Here is a 17,825-nt window from a genome sequence, read left to right on the forward strand (position 1 = left end):
AAGTGTCTTACGGTGTCCTCCACACACAGGCTGGTGAACCCTACAATTCTGGAACAGAATCCAGCCTTCTTTGAAACAGTTCTGCAGAAGATAGTAAGATGTTTGGACTTACTGTCTGTGATCCGAGAGGAGCCCTGAAGGACAGCACCTGCTTCCTTTTTGTACCCAGGGCAAAGAAGTATGCCCCAGTGGCCAGGTGGCTACAGGGACAGAACAAGCTGCAATGGGCCATTTCTTGGAGGTACCCAGCTGGCTACTGACAACTTGACCCAGACTAGACTTTGCTGTAACTTTTTGCCTGCCTGACACCCTGGTACTCTATAAGTGCCCTTCCCTGAGGTCCTAGGGGCCTTAGAAGTGTAGTCCTTTGGTTGTTGGGGCACCAGACCAAGGTTCTGACTGGCAGTTACACTTTATCGATTTCATTTCAGCTTCAACCCCATCAAGGTTCCCAGCTTCTCCAGGGATACGAAAGTGTAGGTCCCATTTTGCATTGGGACTTCGAAAATATTCAGTGAGAAATTTCCAGAGCTCAATCTGAACCAGCCTCCTTCAAGGATCCAGCCTTTTCTTCCACAGTGGCGGGGCTCGCAAGGAGTATTTTTCTTCTTAAAAATGTTGTCTCTTTCTGCTTTAGAACTTTTCACTTCCAAAATTTCAGCGAGATTAATCCACTAGTTTTATCAGATTAGGGCTCCATGGAAGTTGGCCAAAAACACACAATGGTCCTGGTCTACAAATTACACACACTATTATTAGTGCTTAGTGTTATATTCACTTAAATCTTTGAAAATTCTCTCTCTGGTTCCCCTTATTGGATTTTGTTGTCTTTTTTTTATTTTTTTTAGACTGATTTCACTCCTAAAATCTTTCTTCTTTGTTTTAAAATTTTGTTGTGGAATTTTATTGTGTTTTGTGCAATCTTTTCTACTATATACACACTGCTTAAATAATTTGCACATTGCCGTTGATTTAAGCCTGATTGCTTCATGTCTTTTTACCAAGGATTGAGCTCATGTATATGTCATTCAATATGTGAGACATCTAGTAGGCGGTGATGTTACCCTTTGAAGTGGACACTTGTCGATACCAAATAATAATGCACTTTCCTACAAGATTTTTTAAAAACGACTTGTAAAGAAGATGTTTATAGGCATTAAGGTTTTTCAGGCTCTGACATATGTTTGTGTCAAATTATGATGGCTAGTGAAGTCTTATATATTTCCAAACAGTGATATTATTTGTTCTTCACATTTAAGGTACGAGCATCATCGCCTATTGATCACAATGTTATTATAGAGGATATGCTCACTCCTTGCTCTCCGGGGGATCCAAATGCAATTGAGATGACATGGATGGATGTCCCAAGCGAAAAGTTACATGAACCAGTTGTCTGCATGGTTAGTATTTTTGTAAATGGTTTATTTGAATGTACATTTCACAAAACAAGTCAGGTAATTAAATATGTATCAGAAATAATTAGCCATTTGTTTAATGGTATCAACAATATAATCTTTGTTGAAATATCTTAAACCCATTTATGGCTTATAGCTGATATTTAATCTATCTGACAACAAATAGTAGAAATCTCAACTTCATATGTTTCATTTACTTCTGTTGTATACCATTGAACCTGCATTTTAAGAACTGGCATGGTTTTGTAAATGGTTTGCTTAAAAGCGTATTATAGGAATATGCAATACAAACAGGATGAATTGAATGTTTTGATATTTTTCCCCTGCAGGCTGACATGAGAAGGTCACTAAGCAGCACAAAACCAACAGTGAATGAGAAGGATTTAGAAAAACTGAAGAAGTTTACAGAAGACTTTGGTCAAGAGGGCTAAACCAAAGACAGTTATCAAACAATTTCCAATGTACTTTCCATTCTATTTCTTAGGTATTCTTGCCTGTATTGCTGGCATTACAAATGATTGCCAATAATAAATATTTCCATTCCCCCACATCGTTGCTTGAGGAAGTGAACATCTTTCTGCAAGCCCCTTGAATTTTTGTATGATATTAAAATGTCTAGTGTCCTCTATAAAGGGTATTCAGAATATAAAAATGCTAATGTAGTAACATGTTTAAAAGCCTTGAATCCTTGGGAACATGTAAATATATGGTTATCATAGAACTAAAGGAACGCCTTTACATGCTTAGCAGACCTTTCCACTACTACATTCAATATAGCTTTCAAGAAAATATGCAGCAAATCCTGCTGTGATTTCTTTATTTATTTTGTTATTTGTATCCAATAACTTATGGGAATCTTCAAGGATGATTTACAAAAATTCACCATAATGAAAATCTGTTTTGACTGTTATGTATCGTTTGTCAGGGCCCACATTGTGAGTGCCCTTTTGAGTTTGGCATATAATTGGGTTGTATTTGTTTTTTTTTTTTTGTTTTTTTTTCTTCGTTGGCAAGTAAATGTTCCAAGAATAGCAAATCTGTTGAAACCTAGTAGTAGCACCTAGACTCGCGAGTATAAAAAAAAAAAGATAAAGTAGGTCTTATGAGCCAGTTTGTAACATCTGGTACAGTAGTAATGGGTTGTTTTGCCACTGTATCATTTATTGCCTTAAAGTGCAGCAAGCTTTTTCTTTAACTCGACTAGATAGCATCTGCAATATTTTAGGACAGTTTTCTTTAAGAAACTCCTTTCCAAGTTGTTCATTAACATATTTTCATTTTTCTGTTTTGTGAGAACGGTTTACGATCTTGAGTTGTTTTTCCCCTCTTTAATGAAATGGAGTATGTTTTCTTATAAATACGGGTTGTACATCCAAGACATCTGCTACCAATTGTGGGGTCTAAACTTGAAAACATACTAAAAAGACCTTTTTTCTTTTGTATTAGGGCTAGAGGGCCTGTTCTTAATTAAACCAATTGAACTAATATGCCCAAGGACTGGTAGTATGTTCTTTGTATGGGAGTATGAAAGCATAGCCAAGATTTGGTGATTTTGAGTTTCTTAAAGATCTGAGAGGCTTTTTTTTTTTTAAAGAATTTGAGCTCATCATCATCTTAAGTTGCATATGTTTTAAACACAATACCACACTTTGACACGTTCTAGTGTATTTGAATGTACAAATAAACCCTTAGATGGTCAATGTCGAGTTTGTGCCTTCTAAGTTTGCATCAGTAGCAGAGGCAACCCAGTAATGTATCCAAAATGTAATGCATTGTGCTGCTACTTAACATAACCCTACAAAGGCTTTGAGAGGATCACCTGCATCTAGGAAACAAAATCATGAAAAATTCCCCTTGGACTGTACTATATGGCTATCAGTGAGTTTGTTTTTTGTGTGTATATATTTTATGTCCTTTCTATAAAATCACAGAACTGAAAAAAGTTGTACTTCCATTTAGTAAAGTGTGCTGGTGCAACATAAACTTTGCAGAGTTTTTATTTCCCTCTGTCAGACTTATTTAGAAAAGAAGAGCAGGATTTTTACTTTATAAATACTTCATTCTTTCTCTACAGCGGTGCGTGTGTATTTTTTTACTTTAAAAAAAAAACAATGGTTAAAGTGACGTCATAGTTAGGTGAAAATGTAGCATTTTAAATGTTAAAACAGCGCTGAAATTCACCAGTTCTAATTTACTAAACTACTTTCAAATTGTGCCCCTGCCATGCCCAATGTTTCCATCAATGAGTTTGTTTGAGGTATTATCAATGATGGCATTAAACAATTTAAGAGTGAGGCAATCTGTGAGGTCATAAACAGAGCGTGGAGGTATCCATAACCTGCCCCCTTGTATGGTATTTTTTAAATGTTTACAGGACACCTGTGTAGAGACCCTGGGTCCTGTAATTGTGGCTGCACCATTTCTTATGATGTCCCAGCCCACCAGTCAGAGCCTACCCCTATGGGAGTGAAATGACCGTCAGGAGAAAACATCGGCTCAGCCTATAACAATGCTTTATTTTTCTAATTACTCCAGTATTGGAACTTTCAGAGATCCACAAGCTTGAATCCTTCCCCGTCGTCGAGATGGGAGTGCTCGGTGTTAATACAGAAGCTATGCTCAAGGGCATATACAGACTAAGGCCCTCATTACAACCCTGGCGGTCGGTGTTAAAGCGGCAGTAATACTGCCAGCAGTTGGCGGTAAAAAAAAAATGGGATCACCCCATGGCGAAAACCGCAAACACAGACAGCCACTTTAACACTCCGACCGCCACAGCAGTAGCAACAAAGACCGCAGCGGTAACCGCCAACAGACAGGCGGAAGACAATGTACAGCCCACCCCATCACAACCCGCCTATCTGCCAGCTTTTCTGGGCCGGTACCAATGTCATCAAAAGCACGGCAGAAACAAGACTTGGAAGGGAAACCACTCACCTCTCAACACTCAACAAAAAAACAGGACACCATGGAGCTCGAGTTACAGGTCCTGCCCATGCTGGTCTACGTCCTCATCTACCAGGAATACCAAAGGCGGTGTTGATGACCACGGTGAGTACTGCACCTAGTACACAGGAAGGGGGTGGAAAGAGAGTGACACACACATGCAACACCCCACACCCCCACCCACAACACCATACAAACAAACACCTGCAACAACATTACATTTACACCCCGTAACCCCCTGGAAGAACGCAAGGACAATATGAAGTGAGTCAAATCAGTGATATATTAGAAATAGGAAGATATACGTAACAAATAGAAAAACAGTATTTACAAAAATATACAATATGTACATAAGGCCATACATTGTCCTTCCCAAATGTCCGTGGGCTACTGGGCCAAAAATCATGGGCCAAGCCCATACTTGACTCCTGCCTCAACACGGAGAGAACACTGCAGGAGCATCAGGTCGAAAACACACAGGCACCTCGGGACGTGGAAGGGGGGAGAACCTCAGGCGGAAGATGGGATAACGCCACTGCTCCTGGAGGGGGCTCCATGCCTATAGCGATGTCCTGGGGAGTGCAAAGCCACAGTCTCTCTACTGGGTGGTGTGCCCACTGCTTGGTCCTGGGAAGTGCAAAGCCACAGTCTCGCTAGTGGGTGGCTTCTTCACTGGTTCTGGCCTTGTGCCCAGTGTGCTTCATCCTGCCAATGAGGGGGTGAGTGGATGCATATCTCCACTGGGTCTGGAGGGGGCCTTGTGCCCACTGTGATTCATCCTACCAAGGTGGGCGTGAGTGGATGCATATCTCCACTGGTTCTGGAGTGGGCCTTGTGCCCAGTGTGCTTCATCCTGCCAAGGAGGGGGTGAGTGGATGCATATATCCACTGGTTCTGGAGGGTGCCTAGTGCCCAGTGATGCAGCACTTGGGGTGTGGCAATTCACATTCCCTCACCTGGGTGTCTGAGGCACGAGATTTGCAGGGACCAGGTTGCATGATAGTCCTTGGAGGCAGGGCTAGACTCCATCCTGTGGCGGCTAAGGCTGCAAACTGGTGGTAGTGCCGGGTCTGGGGGGGATTTTGCCAGTGGTGGTGGGAGGCTCCAGCCTGTCTCCTGCAGCCTCGGACGGCTGCCCACTGGGGCTGCTGCTGCTGGTAGTGGTCCTACTGTCAGCAGCACAGGTGGCAGTGCTTGCGGCGAGGCTGCTGCCTGTGGTGCAGGTGCCGGCGCTGCCAGTGGGAGAGGGAAGCTCCAGCCCTTCTCCTGCAGCCTCGGACGGCTGCCACTGGGGATGCTGCTGCTGACAGTAGTGGTGCTAGCGGCGGTGCTGCCTGTGGTGCAGGTGGCAGGGCTGGTGATTGTGCTGGTGGGCACCAGGCGCTCACCTGCAGCCTCCGACGACTGAAGTGCCTTGCCTTGGGTTTTCTGCCCCTTCCTCACCTTGGCAGATGCTGTTGTGACCTTGGCTCTGGCATCTGAAGTTTTGAAGGAGGCCTTGCTGGGTGGGTCATGCTTCTTGCCCTTACTGGATGCTGTCCCCTTCTTCACCTTGGCAGGTGGCTGAATGGTTATGTCCTTTGTAGGGGTTGGTGGCACACTGGCTGGGCTGATGGTTGCCCCTTTGAGCCTCTGAGTTGCAGGTACCACAGCGGATGCCGACTTGGTGGCTGAGGTGCTGGCCTGGGTTCTGGACACCCTGGGGGGGTGGCGGCTGTACCTGTTGTTGGGGGTGGCCACCGCCAGGGAGCTTCCATCGGAGGAGGAGTCGCTGTCTGTGGTCTCCCCTCCTGTCCCTGTCGTGGTGCTCCCCTCGCCCTCTGTCCCACTGGTACCCTCACCATCAGTGGATTCAGCCTCCAGGCCCATGTAGGATGTAGCACCCTCCGTCGCCGGTGCCTCTGCTCCTCCGCCAGATGATGCTAATGCACACAAGGACAGGGTGACACAGCAAAAAGGAAGGGGAGGAGAGACAGAGGATACACTTGGTCAATGCCAGCAACACCACTACCGTTGGCATACCCAACACACAGGGAGCAGCCCTATGCACTAGGCCATGCCCAACCATTTACTAAGATATTCACCAGTCCATGGGGGTACAATGCCTAACGCCATTAGCTGCACACCTGAAACCCACAGGACCCTGCCCAGTAGTAGATGCCCACTAACACTATTGGGGTAGGAGTGCTTCAGAGCCTGCCCAACAAGGGACCTTCCCTGCCATCTTCGCCCTGTCCTAGGGGCACCCATAGCCCACATCCTCCACCCAGGTACCTCTTAACACGCGCAAAGTTATGATTCAGATTCTGTACTCACCCCCTTGTGGCTGCTGTGATGTCTTCAAGCGCTTATCCAACTCTGGATAGATGACCGCCAGGATTTGGAACATCAGGGGGGTCATAGTGCGACGGGCATCCCTTCCTCATTGGGAGGCCAGCCCCAGCTGGGCCTCCGCCGTCTTCTTTGCCCAGCGGCGCAGGTCCTCCCACCTCTTGCGGCAGTAGGTGCTCCGCCTGTCAAAGACCCCCAGGGTCCGCACCTCCTCAGCGATGGCACGCCAAATACCCTTTTTCTGGTGGGCGCTGACCTGCATGGAAAAGACAGCACAAAAGGGAATTAGTCAACCTTCCGGACTGTCATGGCCCACCATATCCCTCCCATCCCCTGACGCACATACATTGACCGCCTTATATTCTGCACTCTGGCCAGGACGCCGCTGCCCTCCCACCCCCCCACATCATGTGGCTCACATACACAGCACTCCACACATTCATGGCCCACTCATCATGCTCACAGTGTACTCACCTGTTTGTCTGGAGGACTGCAGAGTAACGTGTATTGGGGTAGGACCACATCCACCAGTTTCTCCAACTCCTCCGCAATGAAGGCAGGGGCCCTTTCCCCAGACACATGAGCCATTGTCGCTTCCAGACACAGGTCACAGCAGCACTTGCAGTGTAGGTCCTCTCCTGTTGAAGGTCAGGTTGCAAGTGAGTGAACAGATAGAAAATGGCGGTGACGTCCGCGGCAGTGCGAATCGTCGCTGCCGGCGTACATCGCCATTTGCTCCTGAAACCCGTAGGGCCCAATGATAACCAATGTGAAGTTGTGCGGTGGTCTTCGACTGCCTACTGCGACGGCGCGCAATTACCTCATTTTCACTTGTCCCTCCTCACAGGTCAGAGAGCCGCCATTTCAGGGGGGCACAGAGCATGGCATCTAACTGTGTCACAGCAGACATTGGCACAGCAACTGATTGTCGGATTCACATCTTGTTTCTGTAAAGTAAACAAATCATCATCATTGCAGTAGATGTGGGAATATGACCCTCTGCTCACCATTTTCTTCGATAGGCTTCAACCGCTGAGGCTGAATATGAGATGGCGGCATCCTCCCATGAACAGACTCCTGATGGACTTTGCAACAATGGAGGACGGACACATTATCATTACCTACAGACTTGATCGTGCCACAGTCCAAGAACTGTGTGCCCAATTGGAGCCAGACCTGATGTCAGCTATCCGCCAGCCCACAGGTATCCCCCCTCTAGTGCAGGTCCTGTCAGTGCTCCATTTCCTGGCTAGTGGATCCTTCCAAACAACAGTGGCCATGGCATCCGGGATGTCACAGCCAATGTTCTCCAACGTGTTGACTAGAGTGTTGTCAGCCCTGCTGAAACACATGTGCATCTACGTCGTGTTCCCCCAAGGTGGAGGATTTGGCCACAGTGAAAGCTGACTTTTATGCCCTGGGACATATCCCCAACATCATTGGTGCCATTGATGGTACACATGTGGCATTTATCCCCTCCCACCCCCTCAGAGAAATGAACAAGTTTTAGGAATAGAAAAAGCAATCACTCTGAATGTGCAGATGGTGTGTTTGGCGGACCAGTACATCTCCCATGTGAATGCCAAATATCCTGGCTCTGTGCATGACGCCTTTATCTTGAGGAATAGCAGCATCCCACATGTGATGGGCCAACTCCAGAGGCACCAGGTGTGGCTAATAGGTGAGCCCAAGGTCCCCACACAGTATGAGTATGTGTCTGGGTATGGGGTTTTCCCTAAGGGTTAGTGTGTGTCTAACAGTTGTCCCTCGATGTTTTCTGGTGACTCTGGTTACCCCAACCTCTCATGGCTACTGACCCCAGTGAGGGATGCCAGGACAAGGGCAGAGGAACGTTACAATGAGGCACATGGGCTTACAAGGAGGATTATTGAAAGGACCTTCTGCCTCCTGAAGGCCAGTTTCCGGTGCCTCCATCTGACAGGTGGCTCCTTGTACTACTCACCCAAGAAGGTGTGCCAGATCATTGTTGCATGTTGCACAACCTGGCCTTGAGACACCCTGTGCCTTTTCTGCAGGAGGATGTGCCTGGAGATGGTCTTGTGGCAGCGGTGGAGCCTGTGGACAGCGAGGAAGAGGAGGCAGAGGAAGATGATGTTGACAACAGAAGCAATATAATTCAGCAGTGCTTCTAGTGACACATAGGTAAGACACTAAGTTCACTTTACATTTCAGTTTTCTGTTGAACATTGTACATGGCAGCCTGTGCTCCCTATGTCTATGGCCACTGACTGTACCCTTGGCATCTCTATTTTCAGATCTCTGTGCCCCACTCTGGCTCCTGCTATGTGTACTGCTGCCCACCAAAGCATATTTCACTGTACATTTGACTTGCAATGCTTTGATAATGTTGTACTAATACATATTTGAATAATTTGACAGACTCAAGATTTGTATTTGTTCCAAGGGTGTTTATTTAAGTGCTCATAAGTAGAGGAGGATGTGCAATGGGCTGGGGTGATGGTGGAGGAAAGTCCAGGGTAGAGTCCAGTCTCTTGGTATCACAGGTGCATAGTCCAATGGGGCATAGGAAGGGGAGTAATGGCAGTTCAAGGTGACAGAGTGGGACAGAAGGGTGACAATCAGGAAAGTCTTATTTCCTGGCGGGTGTCTGGGCAATGTTCCCTGGCTTCTGCCTGGATTGCAGGGACCGTTTGCGGGGTGGTTCTCCTTCTGCAGGGGGTAGGGTGCTGGTGGCCTGTTGTTCCTGTGGTGGGGCCTCCTGTCTGCTAGCGCCGGCGGAGGTGGAAGGCTGTTCATTGGTTTGGCTAGTATCAGACACCCGTTGTTGTGCCACTGCCTCCCTCATGGTTTTGCCCATGTCAGCCAGCACCCCTGCAATGGTGACCAGGATGGTGTAGATGTTTTTTTACATCATCCCAGATCCCCTGGTACTGTCCCTCCTGCAGCTGCTGGGTCTCCTGTAACTTGGCCAGTATCTGGCCCATTGTCTCCTGGGAATGGTGGTATGCTCCCAGGATGTTGGAGAGTGCCTCATGGAGAGTGGATTCCCTGGGCATGTCCTCCCCCTGTTGCACAGCAGTCCTCCCAGCTTCCCTGTTGTCCTGTGCCTCTGTCCCCTGAACCGTGTGCCCACTGCCACTGACCCCAGGTCCCTGATTGTCCTGGGTTTGTGGGGGTGCCTGGGGCCCCAGTAGTGGTGGTGGACACACTGTTGATTGACGTGTCCTGGGGACAGTGGCATGGGCCGGCTGGATGGGTGCTATGCTGGTGTTTTCCTGAGGGGGAGGCTCTGTGTTAGGTTGGGACTGTGGCAGGGGAACTGACTGCCCAGAGGTCCCGGATGGGCCAGGTTGGTCATCCTGATCCAGGCTTGCAGAGCTGCTGTCGTCACTGGGGGCCTTTTCAGGGGGGACTGGATGTAGCTGGCACTTCCTCTCTGGTGACGTGTAGTATGGGTACTGTGGGGATGCAAAGTTATTGTATCTGCGTGTGCCCTATTGTGCATGGGTGGCTTTTCCCTGTATGATTGTGATTTCCCTGTCAGCTTGGCCTTGTGTGAGTGGTGATTTTGTGGGCTGGGTGAGTCTCTCTACTGGGCATGTTGTGGTGATGGGTGTCCATGCAGGTCTTTGAGTGGTGTCCATGCATTGCTGGTGCATGCAGGGCTTGGTATTGGGATGGGTGGGTTGTGATGGTGGGGTATGTGTGAGGTGGTGGGGTGATGGGGGTGTGGGTAGGGGTAGGAGTTTGTGATGGCATGCAGGTAGGGTGGGGGGGGATAAAGTAGTAAAAAATTGACTTACTAGAGTCCAGTCCTCCTCCTACTCCTGCGAGGCCCTCAGGATGCATTATAGCCAAGACTTGCTCCTCCCATGTTGTTAGTTGTGGGGGAGGAGGTGGGGGTCCACCTCCAGTAATCTGTACTGCTACCTGGTGTCTTGCAACCACGGAACGCACCTTCCCCCGTAGGTCGTTCCACCTCTTCCTGATGTCATCCCTTGTTCTGGTGTGCTGTCCCACAGCATTGATCCTGTCCACGATTCTCCGCCATAGCTCTATCTTCCTAGCAATGGACGTCTGATACACCTATGAACCGAATAGATGTGGCTCTACCCGGATGATTTCCTGCACCATGACCCTTACCTCTCTCTCTGAAAACCTTGGGTGTCTTTGGGGTGCCATGGATGTGGTGTGAGTGATATGTGTGGGGTGATGTGTTGGGGTGTATGCTGTGATGTGCGTGGATGGTGTATGGGTGATGGTGTTCTGTGGCTCAGATTGAGTGGATGCTCCTGGCTTGTGTCTCTCTGTGTTAGCAATCTTGTTTTTCGTTGAAAGCGTTGTGGGTAATGTGGGTGTGTGTTTTATAGTGGTGTGGGTGTGGTGTGTGTATATGTGTCAGGTGTGTGTAGTTTGAATTGTCCAATGTGGTGGTGTTTTGTACATGTGTGTGTATTTTGAGCGCGGCGGTATGTACCGCCGATGGTTTACTGCGTTTGAAAAACCGCTGCAGTGATTCATGGGTCCTGATACTGTGGGTGTATTCCTCTTGGCGTAACGGTGTGGGTTTTGCTGTCACCAGTTTATCACTGACCTTTGGGCTGGCGGACTTGTGTGGGTGTCTTTATAGTGGCGAAATTCTGTGTGGGTCATAATACCCGTAGAAGAATACTTCTGCGGGCATGATATGTTGGCGGCCGTCAGCACGGCGGTAGGTGGCACTTACTGCCACGGTTGTAATGAGGGCCTATGTGTATTAGTGTCAACACCAGGGCAGTGCACGCTCTATTGGCGACTAGAATGCAAAAACCCAGCACTCTCAAAACAACGTAATTTATGCATTGTGCTGATATGTTGTTGTTTAACCTTTTGCATTGCAGAGTTTAATCCTGAAGCCTTATTTTTAATGTGTTTACAAATACTGTTCATTTGCAATGTATTGCTGCAGGCTTTCAGGGTGTGTTAGGGTGACGTCCCTTTCCAGGGCCTTCCAGAGACTTTCCCTGCAGCATGCCTGGGTGTGGTTGTGGGCTGGGCCAAGACTCTATAAAAGGGAGCCAGCCCAGCTCCAAGTGCTCACTATTCAGAGGTCCCGGTGCAGAGCAGCAGCTACTTCCTGAGCTCCTGTCCAGGTGGCCTATTTGATCTTCCAGGCCTCTGCACTTCATTCTTCATTGGTGATCCTTGTTCTGGGCGGTAAGACAGTGGTTGGGCTGACCTCCCGACGCCGTTATCGAGAACTTTCATATTCTTGGCCTAATTCTTTAATGATTAACAGATTACTTTGCGCGCTACCATTTCTTGACATTTGTATGGTGGCTTGCAAATCGGCAAAACGCGCGATCCGTTTCATAATGATTTGACTTTGTTATTCATTGCGTGCTACCATTTCTTAACATTTACATGGTGGCTTAAGAATCGGCAAAAGACGCGCGATTCGTTTCATGGTGCTTTAATCTTGTTATTCATTGCGCGCTGTTATTTTTTGGCATTTACATTGTGGCGTACAAATCGGCAAGACGCGCAATTCGTTTAATGGTGATTTAACCTTGATATTCATTGCGTGCTACCATTTCTTGACATTTTGCATGGTAGTACTCGAATCAGCAAGACGCACGATTCTCTCTTCGAGCTTAATTCATGTTGTTCATTGTATGCCATTTATTCTAAGACATTTATTAGGTAATATTCGAGTTGACAAGTTGTGTGATTTGTTTCCTGAATCCATATTGTGTTATTCATGGTGCACAATCCTTTTATGGTGTTTACTATATATATGAAAATCTGCAATGTGCGCAATTCGTGTTGAAACATTTCAAGAGAACACAGAAGACCAGAGTTTCTAGATGTAATATTACATGGTCCTAGTATGCATTCTCAAAAAAGGATTCATATGACTGGTTTAGAACTTATTCAGAATGTTTTCCTCATTCTCATGTAAAGGAAAGTACTTGAATTTGAAAGTTTCCATTAATCTTGATTCCCTTACAGGTAACCGGCCATCTTGAAACTTGGGCCATCATTACAACATTGGCGGTAAAAGCCGCTTACTGCCGTGCAGAAGACCGCCAACACACCGCTGCGGAATTCCGCCACAGCTATTATGACCCACATCTCGGAATCCGCCAAAAGTCAGACACCCACACAAGTCCGCCACACCAAAGGTCAGTGATAAACTGGCGAAAACAACCTCCACCGTCACACCAACAGAAATACGCCCACACTATCACGACACACGAATCCACGCGGCGGTCTTTCATCCGCGGTATTCCATTGGCGGTACACACTACAGTGCTCAAAATACCCACACTCTTACAAAACATCCCCACATTGGACAATTCAAAATACACACACCTGAGACACATGCACACACCACTCCCACACACCCATTATAATATAAAACACACACCCACATCACCCACAAACCCCCACGACCAAAAATTCAGAAAGAAGGCCAGAGAGAGAGACACCACCAGCAAGAACAGCAGCATCCACAGCCACACAACACCATCACCCACACAACTTCCACGCACCTCACACAACACACCACTACATATCACCACACCTATCACCACACACTCCACACATCACCTACACCACCCCATGGCACGGCAAAGACACCCCAGGTTTTCGGAGGAGGAGCTCAGGGTCATGGTGGAGTAAATCGTCCGGGTAGAGCCACAGCTATTCGGAGTACAGGTGCAGCACACCTCCATAGCTAGGAAGATGGAGCTATGGCGCAGAATAGTGGACAGGGTCAACGCAGTGGGACAACACCCAAGAAATCGGGAGGACATCAGGAAGAGGTGGAACGACCTACGGGGGAAGGTGCGTTCCGTGGTCTCAAGATACCACCTGGCGGTTCAGCGTACTGTCGGCGGACCCCCACTTCCTCCCCCACAACTAACAACATGGGAGGAGCAGGTCTTGGCGATTCTGCATCCTGAGGGCCTCGCAGGAGTAGGTGGAGGAATGGACTCTGGTAAGGCAAACCTTTACTATTACATCCCCCACCCTACCTGCATGCTATCACATACCCCCACCCTCACCCTCACCCCCCAGCACCCCAACTCCTCACAAATGTCCCAACATCACAAACCACACATCCCAACACCAATCCCTGCATGCATCTACAAAGCATGGACACCCATCACCAAACATACCCATACACCCCCTAAACCATCATCACACAAGCTCCCACACAGGAATGCTAGCACTGGGGTACACGGTCACCCACCCATTGCACACCATTACACACACAGATTTAACAAACATCCTTTTATACCCCTGCAGGACCCCTACCCAACGTCACCGGACAGGAGGGTCCACACCACCAACAGAAGAGGCCCACAGTGATGACAGCACCTCTGTCCAACTGGATCTAGATGACCAGCCCGGAACATCGGGGACCTCTGGACAGTCGGTTCCCCTCACACAGGCCCAGGCCACCACAGACCTTCCCCCCCCCTCTGGAAACACCAGCACAGCACCTACTCAGCGGGCCCATACCTCCGTCCCCAGGACACGTCAATCAGCTGTGTGTTCACCACTACAGGGAACCCAGGATAACCCACCACCCCAACAACAACAGGGACCTGGTGGCAGTGGTAGTGGGCACACGGTCCAGGGGACGGAGGCACTGGAACACAGGGGAACTGGGAGGGCTGCCGTGCAACAGGGGGCGGACAGGCCAAGGGAATCCACTCTCCACAAGGCCCTCTCCTCCATCATGGGAGCATACCACCACTCCCAGGAGACGATTGCAACGGTACTGGCTAAGTTTCAGGACACCCAGCGCATGCAGGAGGAACAGTATATGGGCTTCAGGGAGGAACTCAGAACCATCCGCTCCACCCTGGGCACCATTGTAGGAGTGCTGAAGGAAGTACTCAACACCAGGAGGGACAATGTGGCACTACAAGGGGCCCCTGACACTAGCATGGACGATGAACTGCCCACCGCCACTTCCTGTAAGACAGTGACACGTTCATTTATGTCAAAAGGTGTTTCTGCCGTCTCCACGCCAGGACCAGCTAAACACGCCTTGGCCTAGGGGAACCCACAGCCCACCTCCCCCACCCAGACACCTACAATGCACGCTGATTCAGCAGAATGAGAGTGTACTCACCCCCTTGTGTCTGCGGTGATGTCCTCAAGCTCCCATCCATACGCCACCGCCAGGTTCCTGAACATCAGGGGGGTCATGGTGCGACAGGCACCCCCCCACGTTGGGAGGCCATCCCCAGCTGGGCCTCCGCCATCTTCTTGCTTCAGCAGCGAATGGCCTCCCATCTTTTGCGGCAGTGGGTGCTCCGTCTGTGGTAGACCCCCAGGGTCCAGACTTCCTTGGCGATGGCATGGCAAATGTCCTTCTTCTGGTGGGCGCTGACCTACAGGAATTGTACAGGGGAAAAAGAGAAGTAATTACCATCTGCACCATCACAGTCATTGGCCTCCATCCCTACCCTTGCCATGACGCACATGCACTCACCGTCGTTTCATGCACGCCTCATTCTCAGCCCCCCCATCTTTCATCCACCCAACTCCACACAGGCATTGCCCATACAGCATGCTCACAGTGTACTTACCAGTTTGTCTGGAGGACTGTAGAGTAGCGGGTACTGGGGGAGGACTCCATCCACGAGTTTCTCCAACTCCTCCGTGCTGAAGGCAGGGGCCCTTTCCCCAGACACACGAGCCATTGTCTTTTCCAGACTGAGGTCACAGCAGCACTTGCAGTGTAGGTCCTCTCCTGTCGAAGATCAGGTATCAAGTGATTGAACAGATAGAAAATGGCGGTCACGTCATGTACCTTGCTCACTTACGACAGGAACATAATGTACACTTGTTTGGGACTGTTTACATAACTGCTGCCAAAAGTCTGCCTTCTTATCAATTGTTTGGGAACATAACTGTGTCAGGGGTCCTACAAGATCTGTATTGACAGAACACACACATTTCACAAATGTAAAGTAGCAAACGTACTGCAGCGGTACCAAGCTTACCGGTATTTAAAAATACCGCTCTCCTATCAAGAACATCACAATTGGTTTAATGTCACCCTACCACATGTAATACAACCAGTGAGATTTAGGGCCAAATGTACAAAAATCAGGTTTTGCAACTCACAATTTCCGAGTCACAAAACCACATGTACAACAGTGTCAATGACACTGTTTCCGATTCCCAATGGGGTCGCAAATGATATACCTCATGAATATTCATGAGGTAGGTCGCAAATTGTGACCCCATTGGGAATAGCCACCCTCACAGGGATGGTGTTAAATAAAGCAGTGTTTTTCTTTTTGAGATGCAACCCATTTTCCGCAAAGGAAAACAGGATGCATTTCAAAATCAAAAATGAAAAGTTTTCTTTTAATTTTTTCAGAGCAGGCAGTGGTCTGTGGGACCACAACCTGCTCTGAAAAAATATTTTCGCTACCATTCACAAAGGGGAAGAGGTCCCATGGGGACCCCTTCCTCTTTACGAATGGGTTAGCACCAGTTTGAAACTGGTGCTGACTACGATTGTTTTGCGACCGTATTTGCAGTCACAAAACAATCATACATACCATCTGGATTCGGTATTAGGAAGGGATGCTCTTGTCACACCCCTTCTTAATACCGAATCGCAAAACTCAAACTGCGATTCAGTTACTGAATCGCAGTTTGGGCTTTGTACATCCCAAATAGCATTTTTCAAGCTGCAAACGGGCCAATTCGCCGTTTGCGACTTGAAAACTGCTTCATACATCTGGCCCTAGGCCCCTTCATTAATGACGGACCAACGTGGCCTATGTTTGGCACAGACACACCACATCCTGGCGTACTTGCTATGCCTATAGCTGACATACACACACTTTGTAATAAGCTAATGCAACTTTATAGATGATTAGTACAATTTGCTATGTGAAAGTTGAACACTGTCCCAGCACGGGCTGCACAAACTGGTCACCAATTGGCCTTTACTGGAATTAAGCCACAAGAAGTACATTCTATCATGGGCAAAGCACCCAGAGAATGTGAGAAGATCCTGTTCTGGATAGCACAAAAAACTAACCAGCTGGAAGCAGTGTTTCCCCTTATTGGACCCCAGGATAACCATAGAATTCATACAATGTGCTTGCCCATTCGGAATTGTTCTCTCAGTGGATGACTGCACCACTGGGGCACAGTCTTCACTGCAATTTACACTACCATGCATGTTACCCTGACACGTGTCAATTTACTTGAAGTGTTAAAGAAATTCAAAATGAGCACAGGGCTGCTCCAGCACTGGATTTGGGGATGAAACTGATGCATAACTTTGACACAGTCTCCTCACCATTAAAGGGGAAGCGATAGTGTTGGCTATATGCCAGCATCTCCGGTAGATTCCACAGTTAGAACAGAAGCGTTAACTACCAAAAAACTTTTTCGACATGTATACTAGTATAGTTTGGGAGTCAAGCTGAAAAAGCCTGAAATTCAGAGTACCACCCAAAGGACGGTACTAAACAAGCACAAGAGGATTCTAAAAATGCTGGGATAAACAAAAACAAAATACAGACATACAAAGTTAGAGAGCAGACTCTCCACTTCCTGAGAGCTCCGAAAGGAGATATAATCTCAGAAATAGAGAAACATTAAAAGCTTCTGACAGATATACTGATTCACATACCTCTTGTTCTTTTCAGGACACACCAGATAGACGTAGTGAGAGAGTGGGCCGATCAGAGCAATGTCTGTTCTGCCACAAGTCTCCTAAGATGTCGCAATCTAGAATCTATCTGTAAGGCTATAAAAAATCACTTTTTACTTTTTGGGTTTTTGGTGACGTACTGCTTGGCCAGGAGGGTAGGGCCGACAGCTGCGTTTTGTTGTAGGAGTGACTCAGTGTAGGGGGCTGGCTCTCTATGTGGTGTGCAAAGCTAGGCACACTGTGCAGGGAGGGCAGGTAACCACACGTTCGTTTACAGGCGTAAAAGCTAGACCACCTAATGCTCTAATATTTATGGCAGCTTGGTCGAGCAGTTAGACCAATCTAGGAGAAGTGCAATGCATTTGTTGTACTCACAGCTCCAATTTTGCCACTCACATATGAAAAGGAATACCTTGAGACTAATTTATATAAATACTTCAGATTTTTATACAGATTTTAAGACCAAGGCC

The 17,825-nt window shown here is 47.9% G+C and overlaps 1 protein-coding gene across 1 annotated transcript in view; it reads left to right on the top strand.

The window, feature by feature from the left end:
• Positions 1 to 3,398, top strand: part of VPS4B (vacuolar protein sorting 4 homolog B) — a 242,685-nt gene extending 239,287 nt beyond the window's left edge. Inside the window, exons 10-11 of the mRNA XM_069219440.1 lie at positions 1,260 to 1,400; positions 1,745 to 3,398. Coding sequence (XP_069075541.1) covers positions 1,260 to 1,400; positions 1,745 to 1,846 — 243 coding nt within the window. The 3' untranslated portion in view covers positions 1,847 to 3,398. The remainder of the gene's footprint in view (positions 1 to 1,259; positions 1,401 to 1,744) is intronic.
• Positions 3,399 to 17,825: the final 14,427 nt, after the last annotated feature.

The sequence above is a fragment of the Pleurodeles waltl genome, chromosome 2_2 (assembly GCF_031143425.1).
Source record: "Pleurodeles waltl isolate 20211129_DDA chromosome 2_2, aPleWal1.hap1.20221129, whole genome shotgun sequence".
Classification (NCBI taxonomy): Eukaryota; Metazoa; Chordata; class Amphibia; order Caudata; family Salamandridae; genus Pleurodeles; species Pleurodeles waltl.